Source organism: Rhinoderma darwinii, chromosome 1 (genome assembly GCF_050947455.1).
Source record: "Rhinoderma darwinii isolate aRhiDar2 chromosome 1, aRhiDar2.hap1, whole genome shotgun sequence".
Classification (NCBI taxonomy): domain Eukaryota; kingdom Metazoa; phylum Chordata; class Amphibia; order Anura; family Rhinodermatidae; genus Rhinoderma; species Rhinoderma darwinii.
Genome location: NC_134687.1, coordinates 401,666,671 through 401,678,353, shown reverse-complemented (window position 1 = coordinate 401,678,353; position 11,683 = coordinate 401,666,671). Strand labels below are relative to the sequence as shown.

Genomic DNA, 11,683 nt, shown 5'->3' with positions numbered 1-11,683 from the left:
ATTTGACTTTTGGAGCTCAAATTTAGCAGGAATGGTTTGCGGAGGCCATGTCGCATTTGCAAAGCCCTGAGGGGACAAAACAGTGGAAACCCCCCACAAGTGACCCCATGTTGGAAACTACACCCCTTCAGGAAATTATCTAGGGGTATAGTGAGCATTTTGACCCCACAGGATTTTTGCAGAAATGATTGGAAGTAGGACGTGAAAATGAAAATCTACATTTTTCCCAATAAAACGTAGGTTTAGCTAATTTTTTTTCATTCCCACAAGGACTTAAGGAAAAAAAGCACCACAAAATTTGGAGAGCAGTTTGTTCCGAGTAAAACAGTACCCCACATGTGGTCATAGACTGCTGTTTGGACACACGGCAGGGCTTAGAAGGGAAGGAAGGCCATTTGACTTTTGGAGCTCAAATTTAGCAGGAATGGTTTGCGGAGGCCATGTCGCATTTGCAAAGCCCTGAGGGGACAAAACAGTGGAAACCCCCCACAAGTGACCCCATGTTGGAAACTACACCCCTTCAGGAAATTATCTAGGGGTATAGTGAGCATTTTGACCCCACAGGATTTTTGCAGAAATGATTGGAAGTAGGACGTGAAAATGAAAATCTACATTTTTCCCAATAAAACGTAGGTTTAGCTAATTTTTTTTCATTCCCACAAGGACTTAAGGAAAAAAAGCACCACAAAATTTGTAGAGCAGTTTGTTCCGAGTAAAACAGTACCCCACATGTGGTCATAAACAGCTGTTTGGACACACGGCAAGGCTGAGAAGGGAAAGAACGCCATTTGGAGCTCAAATTTATCAGGAATGGTTTGCAGCGGCAATGTTGCATTTGCAAAGCCCCTGAGGGGACAAAACAGTGGAAACCCCCCAAAATTGACCCCTTTTGGGAAATCATGCCGCTCAAGGAAATTATTTAGGGGTATAGTGAGCATTTAAATAAATGATCCAATTAAAAATCCATGGATGTGTGATAAACTTTGAAGCACTCCTTTATACACAGGGCAGGTTTGTCGGGGCAGGTTTCACAATGATAAGTTGTGTCTCGTCTTCTCCCCCTTTTGTAACAGACTTTGCACCTTTTTTGGCTCCTTCCCTTTTTACCAGTGGAGGGGATTTCGCCGGGAAAGTGTTGCCCTGGTACAATATGTGGACCATCGCATCTAGAAGTACTGGGGCCCTCCCCTTCCTGGTTCCCAAATACAAGGGCCTTGATAACCACCTCTTGAAAATTAAGGAATGTCCCTGTCTGGCCTGCACATTGGTATAGCACGTAAGCGTTATAAAATGCCATCTGTACCATGTGCACGGCCAGCTTTTTATACCACACCTTTGTTTTCCGCATGGCACTGTATGGCTTTAGTACTTGATCAGAGAGATCAACCCCTCCCATGTACTTATTGTAGCCGAGGATGCAGTCTGGCTTGGAGGTCATTGTGGTGGTACCTCGGACAGGTACCGAGGTGCTGCCACAACCATGTATTGTGGTCAACATAAGGACATCCCTCTTGTCCTTATACTTGACCAGCAACAAGTTATCGCTGTGTAGTGCCCTGCTTTCTCCCTTTCTTAGTGGTTGCGCAATCAGATATTTAGAGAGGCCTCTCTGGTTTTTGCGCACGGTGCCGCATGCTGAAGTATTTCTGGTGGAGAGGCATTTAAATAGTGGGATGCTGGTGTAGAAGTTATCCACGTAAAGGTGATAACCCTGGTCCAGCAGTGGGTGCATCAAATCCCACACTATTTTCCCACTAACTCCCAGGACAGGTGGGCATTCTCGGGGTTCTATCCTGGTGTCCTTCCCTTCATAAACCCTAAACCTATAGGTGTACCCTGAGCTGCTCTCGCACAGCTTGTACATTTTAATTTCGTACCTCACCCTCTTGCTTGGCAGGTATTAGCGGAATTTTAGTCTCCCCTTAAAATGTACAAGGGACTCGTCTATTGCTATATTCTTTTCGGGGGTGTACACTTCAGGAAATTTGGTGCAGAAATGATCAATGACTGGCCTGATTTTGAAAAGGTGATCGTATGTGGGGTCATCACGGGGTGGGCACTGTGCATTATCACTATAATGCAAAAATTTCAGAATGATTTCAAATCGTGTCCGGGTCATTGCCATGCGGTATAATGGGGTGCTGTATAAAATGTCCGCACTCCAGTATTGCCTAATCTCTGGCTTTTTTACTAGGCCCATATGTAGAACAAGGCCCCAAAATGTCATCATTTCTGCTGCCTCTATGGGGGTCCACCTAGCAAATGATGAAGTGGGGTTTCGGGCTAAAAATTGCTGGGCGTATAAATTTGTTTGGGCCACCATTAAATTAACCAAATCCTCAGAGAAAAAGACCTTGAAAAAGTCAATTTCCGTGAGGCCTGCAGTCTCTAACCGAATTCCTGAGCTTCCTCTGAAATCCGGAATGTGAGGCTCATAATTATCAGGGGGTGGGTTCCACACGATATCACTAATTTGGGGGGTTGCCTGAGCTGATGCCCTGGGGCGCCTTTGTGGGGGTTCCTCATCACTGGATGAGGATGATGAGGAGGAGGTCAAGATGAATGGGGCAATTTCCTCTTCTCCCTCGCTGGCCGATTCAGTGTCAGAGGCCAGGATGGCGTATGCCTCCTCAGCGGAGTAGAGCCTTTGGGATGATTGGGACATTTTTATTAGGGCGGTATGTAGTGCTTCAACACGTGTAATAATTTATTTTTAGAGGTGGTTGTGTGTTGTGCTTTTACACGTGTATATGAAATTTATTGAAAAAAAAAAAAAGGAAGAGAAGAAAAAGAAAAATTCCTGACTACCTGACACTAACAAATAAATAACTAACTCTAACTATAACGCTGTAAATTTACTCTAAAACTGTCGCTACGCTATCAAAAATTTAGTGAACGGACTGAATGTTCGTCACTAAACGGACGCTGACTATAAGATATAAATTTATACTAAAACTGTCGCTACGCTATCAAAAATGTAGTGAACGGACTGAATGTCCGTCACTAAACGGACGCTGACTAGAAGATATAAATTTATACTAAAACTGTCGCTACGCTATCAAAAATTTAGTGAACGAACTTCAGTTAAAAAAAACTGAATGTCCGTCACTAAACGGACGCTGACTATAAGATATAAATTTATACTAAAACTGTCGCTACGCTATCCAAAATTTAGTGAACGGACTGAATGTCCGTCACTAAACGGACGCTGACTATAAGATATAAATTTATACTAAAACTGTCGCTACGCTATCAAAAATTTAGTGAACGGACTGAATGTTCGTCACTAAACGGACGCTGACTATAAGATATAAATTTATACTAAAACTGTCGCTACGCTATCAAAAATTTAGTGAACGGACTGAATGTCCGTCACTAAATGGACGCTAACTATAAGATGTAAATTTATTCAAACTGTATAAAAAAATATATAGCTATAACTTCTGCTATATATTTTTTTTACAAAACGGTCCGCTACTCTAATGCTACTCTTTTTTACAGTTTTATAAAAAAAAAAAGGCCAGAAAGAAACCTGCGTAAACAAATTACCACTGAGGCTGATTATTAGACTCAGCACTCAGTAGCCGCAGGGCGCACACAAAAAAAAAGGTGCAGTAATAAAAAAAGGCCAAAAAATAAAAAAAATTACCACGGATGCTGATCAGTGATTGCGGTCACTGATCAGCACTCAGTGGCCGCAGGGCGCACACAGGGAGGTGCAAAAATGCAAAAAAAAAGTAAGTCCTGTGCCAAAAATTGGCGGTCAGTGATGGCGGTCACTGATCCGCAGCCGCAGGACGTAAAAAGGGAAAGAGGGGGAGGGGGGATGGGGGGGGAGGGTACAGGGATAAGACATTTAGGAAAAAACAAGTGCTGCTGCTGCTGCAAAAAAAAATAAAAATCAGCAGCAGCACAGATGATGATGATGACGGTTCACTCTGCAGCAGGAAGCCGTCGGGTGAAGACGTCACAGCAGGATCGCAGCACAGAAGGCCTCAGATTCGGTAAGTTGGCTTCACAGACGGTCACACCAGCTCTGCTCACCGTTCCTAACCGGAATGAGGTGGGCAGGGCTGGTGAAGGGTGTTTCAAACACCCGCCATGGCTGCGATTGGTCGGTCGGTGCAGACCGACCAACCGTAGCGATCGGGGGCCTGGTATCACCGCCATTTTTTACGTGGAAGATGGTAGTGATTGGTGCTGTCCTAGACAGCACCAATCACCACCATATCACTGTGCCCTGTGGCACAGTAATAGGCTAAAGCCGCAAACGGCCAGAATTGGCCGGTCTGAATTGACCGGCCAATGGCGGCGATCGCCGATGCGGGGGGGAGGCGACACCCCCCTGGGCATCGTGTACAGATGGCCTGCTGTTATGAACAGCAGCCATCTTTACTTTAAAACCTTCTCATTTTTTTTTATAACTGTTTTCCCGTTTGCCGTACATGTACGGCATTTTGCGGGAAGTCAATGCTTTCCATGACGTACATGTACGGCAAATGTCGGGAAGGGGTTAAGGGAAAATTCAGCGAGGGGAATGAATGAGACCAATCATATTGACAGTCAGAGATAAAACACCTTAAATATTGTTCTAGAGATTGATTAGTCCTTTCAGTTTGGAAATTGGTTTCAGGATGGAAAGCAGAGGAGAAGGACAGATCAATCTGCAACTTCTTACAGAAGGCTCTCCAAAACAAAGAAACAAATTGTACCCCTCTGTCCGAAACAATATTGACAGGGACCCCATGGAGACGCAGGATGTGTTTGACAAACAAGGTAGCTAACGTCTTGGCGTTGGGTAGTTTCTTGAGGGGCACAAAGTGGCACATCTTACTGAAGCGGTCTACTACCACCCACACCACCGACTTGTCTTGGGATGGAGGCAAATCGGTGATAAAATCCATGGAGATATGTGTCCAAGGTCTCTGGGGAATGGGCAACGAACGTGGTAAGCCCGCTGGTCGTGACCTGGGAGTCTTGGACCTAGCACAAACCTCACAAGCGGCGACGTAGGCCATAACGTCTTTAGGCAACCCAGGCCACCAATAGTTTCTGGCAATGAGGTGTTTGGTACCCAGGATGCCTGGATGACCAGATAGTGCGGAGTCATGATTTTCCCTAAGTACCCTTAGCCGATATTGCAGGGGAACAAACAGCTTGTTCTCAGGAAGGTTCCCGGGAGCTGAACCTTGATCAGCCGCAATTTCAGAGACTAAATCAGAATCAATAGAGGAAATGATTATACCTGGAGGCAAAATACAAGCAGGATCTTCCTCCGAAGGAGGGCTGGCCATGAAGCTACGCGACAGTGCATCAGCCTTAATATTTTTAGACCCAGCCCTATAGGTAACCAAAAAGTTGAATCTGGTAAAAAATAACGCCCATCGAGCTTGTCTTAGGTTTAGCCTCCGGGCAGATTCTAGGAAAACCAGATTCTTGTGGTCGGTAAGGAGCGTTACCTGGTGCCTAGCCCCCTCCAGGAAGTGGCGCCACTCTTCAAATGCCCATTTAATGGCTAAGAGTTTGCGGTTGCCAATATCATAGTTACTCTCAGTGGGCGAAAACTTCCTGGAGAATTAGGCACAGGGGCGGAAATGGGTGAGGGACCTGGTACCCTGGGACAAGACAGCCCCCACTCCCACCTCGGATGCGTCAACTTCCACGATAAATGGCTCCATTTGGTTGGGCTGAACCAGCACCGGGGCCGAGATAAAGCACTTCTTAAGGACCTCAAAAGCCTGGACAGCGTCAGGAGGCCAGTGGAGGAGATCAGCACCTTTGCGAGTGAGATCCGTAAGAGGCTTAGCGATGACCGAGAAGTTAGCAATAAATCTCCTGTAATAATTAGCAAACCCCAGGAAGCACTGTAACGCCTTCAGGGAGGCAGGTTGGACCCATTCCGCCACAGCCTGGACCTTGGCGGGGTCCATGCGGAATTCATAAGGAGTGAGGATTTTACCCAAAAATGGTATCTCCTGCACCCCAAACACACATTTTTCGGTTTTCGCAAACAGTTTGTTTTCCCGAAGGACCTGGAGCACCTTCCTGACGTGCTCAATGTGGGAGGACCAGTCCTTGGAAAACACAAGTATGTCATCAAGGTACACTACCAGAAATACCCCCAGGTAATCTCTTAAAATCTCATTTATGAAATTTTGGAAGACCGCGGGAGCATTACACAACCCAAAGGGCATGACGAGGTATTATGCAACTGCAACCAGGGAAGGCCTAAAACCAAATCGGACGATAATCCCTGCATCAACAGTACAGAGCACTGCTCCAAATGCATGGAGCCAACAAGGAGTTCAAAAACAGGGGTATGCTGTGTAAAATAACCATTAGCAAGAGGAGTGGAGTCGATACCCACTACCGGGACAGGTTTAGGCAAATCAATCAAAGGCATAGCTAGAGACATAGCAAATTCCACAGACATGATATTAGCAGAAGACCCTGAATCCACGAAGGCACTGCCGGTAGCAGACCTACCACCAAAAGAGACCTGAAAGGGAAGCAAGATTTTATTACGTTTCATATTTACGGGAAATACCTGTGCGCCCAAGTGACCTCCCCGATGATCACTTAGGCGCGGAAGTTTTCCGGCTGCTTACTCCTAAGCCTAGGACAGTTGTTCACTTGATGCTTGTCATCCCCACAATAGAAGCAGAGACCATTCTTCCTGCGGAACTCTCTACGTTGTTGGGGGGACACGGAGGCCCCGAGTTACATAGGTACCTCCGAGTCTTCCGTGGAAGAACGAAGCAACGGAATCTCGAGAGGCATCATGGGGGAGTCAGAGGAGAAAACACAAAAACGTTCAAGCTGTCATTCCCTGAGAAGTCGGTCAAGTCGTACCGCTAAAGCCATAACCTGATCTAGGGAGTCAGAAGAGGGATAGCTAACTAGCAGGTCTTTCAGGGCGTTCGACAGACCCAACCTAAACTGGCACCTTAAGGCAGGGTCATTCCACCGAGAAGCTACGCACCACTTCCTAAAGTCAGCACAATACTCCTCAACAGGTCTCTTACCCTGACGTAAGGTCACCAGCTGACTCTCGGCAAAGGCAGTCTTGTCAGTCTCGTCATAAATGAGTCCGAGAGCAGAAAAGAAAAGATCAACAGAGGAAAGTTCAGGGGCATCAGGAGCCAAAGAGAAGGCCCATTCTTGGGGCTCGTCCTGGAGCCGGGACATAATTATACCCACCCGGTGGCTCTCAGAACCTGAGAAGTGGGGCTTTAAGCGAAAATAGAGTCTACAACTCTCCCGAAAGGAGTGAAAAGTCCTCTGGTCCCCTGAGAACCGGTCAGGCAACTTGAGGTGGGGTTCAAGAGGTGAGGTGAGGGGCACTACCATGGTAACATCAGGCTGGTTGACCCTCTGAGCCAGGGCCTGGACCTGTAGGGAGAGACCCTGCATTTGCTGAGCCAGGGTCTCAAGGGGGCCCATAGTAGTGTCAGGGACCAGGGTAGACTAGGTATATCGGCTTGTGATTATGTAATGATGGGGGTAGGGAAACAGACAAGTGAGCCCTAATCTACCCGCCACTCAGTCCCTGCCTACTTGCAACGACCCGCCCTAGGCGACGGGGTACAACTGGGCGACAGTCCCTATGCTCAATAAGTGCACGAAGGACAACAGACAAGGGTACACAGAAGCTAAGGGAAATGGGGCAGTTGCCCACGGCAACACCGTGAGCAACAAGAGTGGTAAACGAGCCGAGTCAAACCAGGAGTGTACGAGGTACCAAACGCAGAGCAGGAGAGAAGTGAACAAGCCGAGTCAAACCAGGAGTGTACGAGGTACCAAACGCAGAGCAGGAGAGTAGTCAGTAAGCCAGGGTCAGTATGAAGCAGGGACAAATAGTTCAAGAAGCTGCAACAGGGCCAGGAAACCAAATGAGAAGAATCACAAGCAAGGAGGAACAGGAAAGGCAGGTACAAATAGACAGAGGGCGGAAGCTAGCTTCGTCTGGCGAGGCTGTGATAGGCTCTCCCACTCCTAAGCCTGCCATCCTGAGTGGTGGAAGATGGAGTCAGTCTCACAGACATAGAAGCAGGTGCAGACTGATTACCTATGGGCGTTGACACAGAAGCTGTGCCTGGCAGATCCTTTACAGTTACCTATCGCAGATAGGGACTGCAACTTACAGTACATCTATTGAATTACAGTATGTTAAGACAATGTTCTCACGAGACATATCCAGATGAATGCTACATGTCAGAAGTTCTCATTGATTGGATTCTGAACTCTGAGATCCACACTGAAAACTAGAACGATCAGAGCGGATGCTGCATGTAAGAAGTTCTCATGTCATATCCTGTAGAGTACCATGCCCCTTCAGCCCCCGTAGCCTTCTCTTGGCTTCATTTGGAAGAGGTGAAGACAAGCCAAAAACTTGTATTACAGTCTCTGGCCCATATTCACCTTTCCTGAATAAAACCAAGAGAAGCACTGCAACCTCTTTCTCCTAGCTATTTTGATCAGTAAATAAATATTCGATCCAGGAGAACATTTTGTTTTGTTCACTTTATTTTGTCATTTATAAAAAACAAAATTAAAACAACAGGTAAATAGTCTTTAATATTTTAAACATAACTACTCAGTCTATTTTATAGAAATTCTCATAACTTTTATACTCGTCTAGAGTAACTCAGCATTTAGGATACTTAGTTAATTGAGTAATACAACATACTTTTTCTAGAATTTAAGGTTTATACAGAAATTAATGTCTGTAAATAAAAATGTGTATACATTTTTCTTGGTTCCCGGGGTAGAAAGATGAGGCAGAAACCATTTACAGGAAATTGCTATAAGAAGCTACTGGGCAATATCATAGTAGTAATTTCGTAGTTGAAGCTCAACACTGACAAAAGCAGGACGATCTTCAACTCTGTAAAAAATAATAGAAGACATCCAAAATTCATAGTCTGTTATTGCAACCTGATCCCATACATTCAAATCTGTCCAACCCTCCAGTCTACAGTTTACTTATATATATATATTATATGTATGTTTACACGTGTATATGATATGGCTCATGATAATACACACACTACTCTGCTCTATAACCTATTTTTTTTGCGGTAAAATGATGACATTGGTATTTCTGGTGCAAAAAATTAGGCCACATAGCTAAAAGCTGATTTTTTTTTTAACACCTGATGGCTATAAAGCAGAGCAGTATAATCCATAGACTCCTTAAAAGGGAGAAGACTTTACACGCACTTCTTCTTTATTCTCGGACATCTGCCTTCTCTGTCGGTAACTACTGCCTCAGCTATGCTAAAGACGCGCTTCAGCCTTCTGCTGCCGCCTTTTACCTGACAAGTCCCTCAATGGTCCTAGCTTACCTCTTCTCCTCTCCCATGACCACCTGATGCTGACCCTAGTCCCACACATCACATGCTGCTGCTGGCATCCATGGAAGAAAGAAGGAGTTTTACTAGCAAGTAATCCTAAAAGAAAGCTGTCTATACAAGGAAAATTACCGGTACAAGTTAAGCCTTTGGGTGAAATAATATAGATTTACTTCAGGTAAACTTTTATGTTTATTTGCATAAAGGGTGTGGTTTTATTAGTGGGAGGAGTGTAAGATGCTAAATATTTTGTGCCTACAGGCTCTTGAGAGGGAAAAGTTTAATAGATTATACAGAATAGCTATCAAAGCAATTGTCTGCTTTAGACATTCCCTTTATATATGCCCTGTTGGGGCATATGGATGTAATAGAAGGTGGTATCTTACTCACGATACCCTTCTCTAAAGGACGGCTCTGGAGGACCTGTCTAGTCCATGCATTACATGTATGACCCATTGATTTAAATGGGTGATCCATGTAATGCTTCACTTTACCGATGCTGCAGGAGTAATGAAAACTGGCCAGCTACATCCCTCGACGATAGCAATAATTTCAATAATAGTTTAAATGCTTTTATATCCAGTAAGACATGCTAAGGCACACTCACTATGGAGTGCATACTCACTTGTAGGTCCAGCATAATTTCATTAATTCATACATTTCTGGCGGGCACTTTGGTGGGCACTCCATACGTTTTCCACTTTCAATCATCTGTGAAACTTCTCCACCTTTCATTCCCTATAGAAATACATTTTAAAATGAGTAAGCACAGAAAAGTGATCAGATGTATTTAATTTCTATTAACCCTTTTCATGTACATATACAGTAATAAAGATATGCATCGGTTTGTATTTATAAAAATACAGCTCTTCTCGTTACAAAAATCCTCACTTTTCTCAGGGTTGTCATCAGCTATCAGGTAAATGACAGGCTGAATGTCACTGAGGGCTGTATCTGACGACAGAAAGTCTGAAAGTGATGTGTGTAGGAGAAAGGTAAACTTGACCTTTCATTCTTTAAAATCTATTGACACCTTTGACATGGACAAATGTTTTTTTTTTTATATATATTTGAGTGTTTACCTTAAAGGGAACCTGTCACCAGCATTTCACATATTAAACTAGCAATACCTGATGGAAGTTGGTGAAAAATAATTTTAATGTAACCTATAATTATCTTCTAAGTCAGCTCTGTACCTTTAGTATTCCGTTCTTTAGTGTTCCTGTGCCGTATTCTAATGAGCATAAAAGAGTCATATCTTCATTTGAAAAGAGCCATTTCTTCATGACATAGTTACATAGTTAGTACGGTTGAAAAAAGACACATGTCGATCAAGTTTAACAATTCCTCAAGCCTTTTCCGAGTTTACCCCGCCTTCTTACTTTTAATTGACAGCTCCTTGCCTCGCCCCAGATTGTTTGTCTTGCAATCAACTGAGGGATCATGGATGCCAAGCCAAGGAATGCCCAAAATTACTGAAAATTTTGGGGAGGAGATTAAGTGAAAACATGTCTTCTCACAATGAACAGAATCCGTTATAAACTTCAGCTCAATAGTCTCATGGGTAACTGGACCAGAGCTTAAAGGTGACCTGTCAATAGTCAACGTTTCCACCGGAGAAGATCTTGGACTGTGGTCAATATCATTATCAAAGACAGACTTAATGGGGGAGATGTATTAAGACTGCGCCAGACATACGCCTCCTAATAAATTTGTCGCATCTTCAGCTGTCCATGCAACACTAAATGCAACGCCTCCTTAATCTAAGCATCTGCACACTTTTTTTTTTAAAGTGTGAAAAATGAAGTGAAATGGCCCAAAAGTTGTACTTTAGGCTGTTTGCAATATTTCTATGCCAGAAAACTGGCGTAGAAGCTTTGTCAACTTCCTCTCATAGTTTTTCACGTTATCGTGAAATTGTCCCCAGATAGCATCCACCTGCATTGGTTCCTTAACAGGGTCTGTTTGAGGGGATACCCATGTTCTATGAAGTGAGAGATTGACTGGTTAGTAAGAGAAGCTATGTGAATTATAGTAAATCTGTTTGTTTTCACTTCTTCTCCCAGAGTCTTTGGTCAAAACCAAATATAATCCTCAAAAAGATGCTGGTAGAGCTACTTAACAAGCTCATCTTTAACCTAATGGAAACTCCATTTAAGTGCAGAAGAATTCCATTTAATATCAGAAACCCAGCAACGAAATTCTGCAGTGTCTTCAGCATCTGAGCGCCTTCTCTGGCAAAGATTACGTATAACCTCTTTAGCAGTAGCACAGCGGTTAGGGTCATTAAACACTAGATTCATCTTTGCAAGGAAATCCTCGTAGCTATC

General features: G+C 44.2%; 1 protein-coding gene across 4 annotated transcripts in view; it reads right to left on the bottom strand.

Moving 5' to 3' along the window:
- Nucleotides 1-8,578: 8,578 nt before the first annotated feature.
- Nucleotides 8,579-11,683, bottom strand: part of SYK (spleen associated tyrosine kinase) — a 112,711-nt gene continuing 109,606 nt past the window's right edge. For all 4 annotated transcript variants that reach the window (XM_075852627.1, XM_075852642.1, XM_075852635.1 and 1 more), the window contains 2 exons: nucleotides 9,979-10,091; nucleotides 8,579-8,887 (listed from right to left, as the gene is read on the bottom strand). In XM_075852627.1, the coding sequence (XP_075708742.1) occupies nucleotides 8,815-8,887; nucleotides 9,979-10,091 (186 nt within the window). In that variant the 3' untranslated portion in view covers nucleotides 8,579-8,814. The remainder of the gene's footprint in view (nucleotides 8,888-9,978; nucleotides 10,092-11,683) is intronic.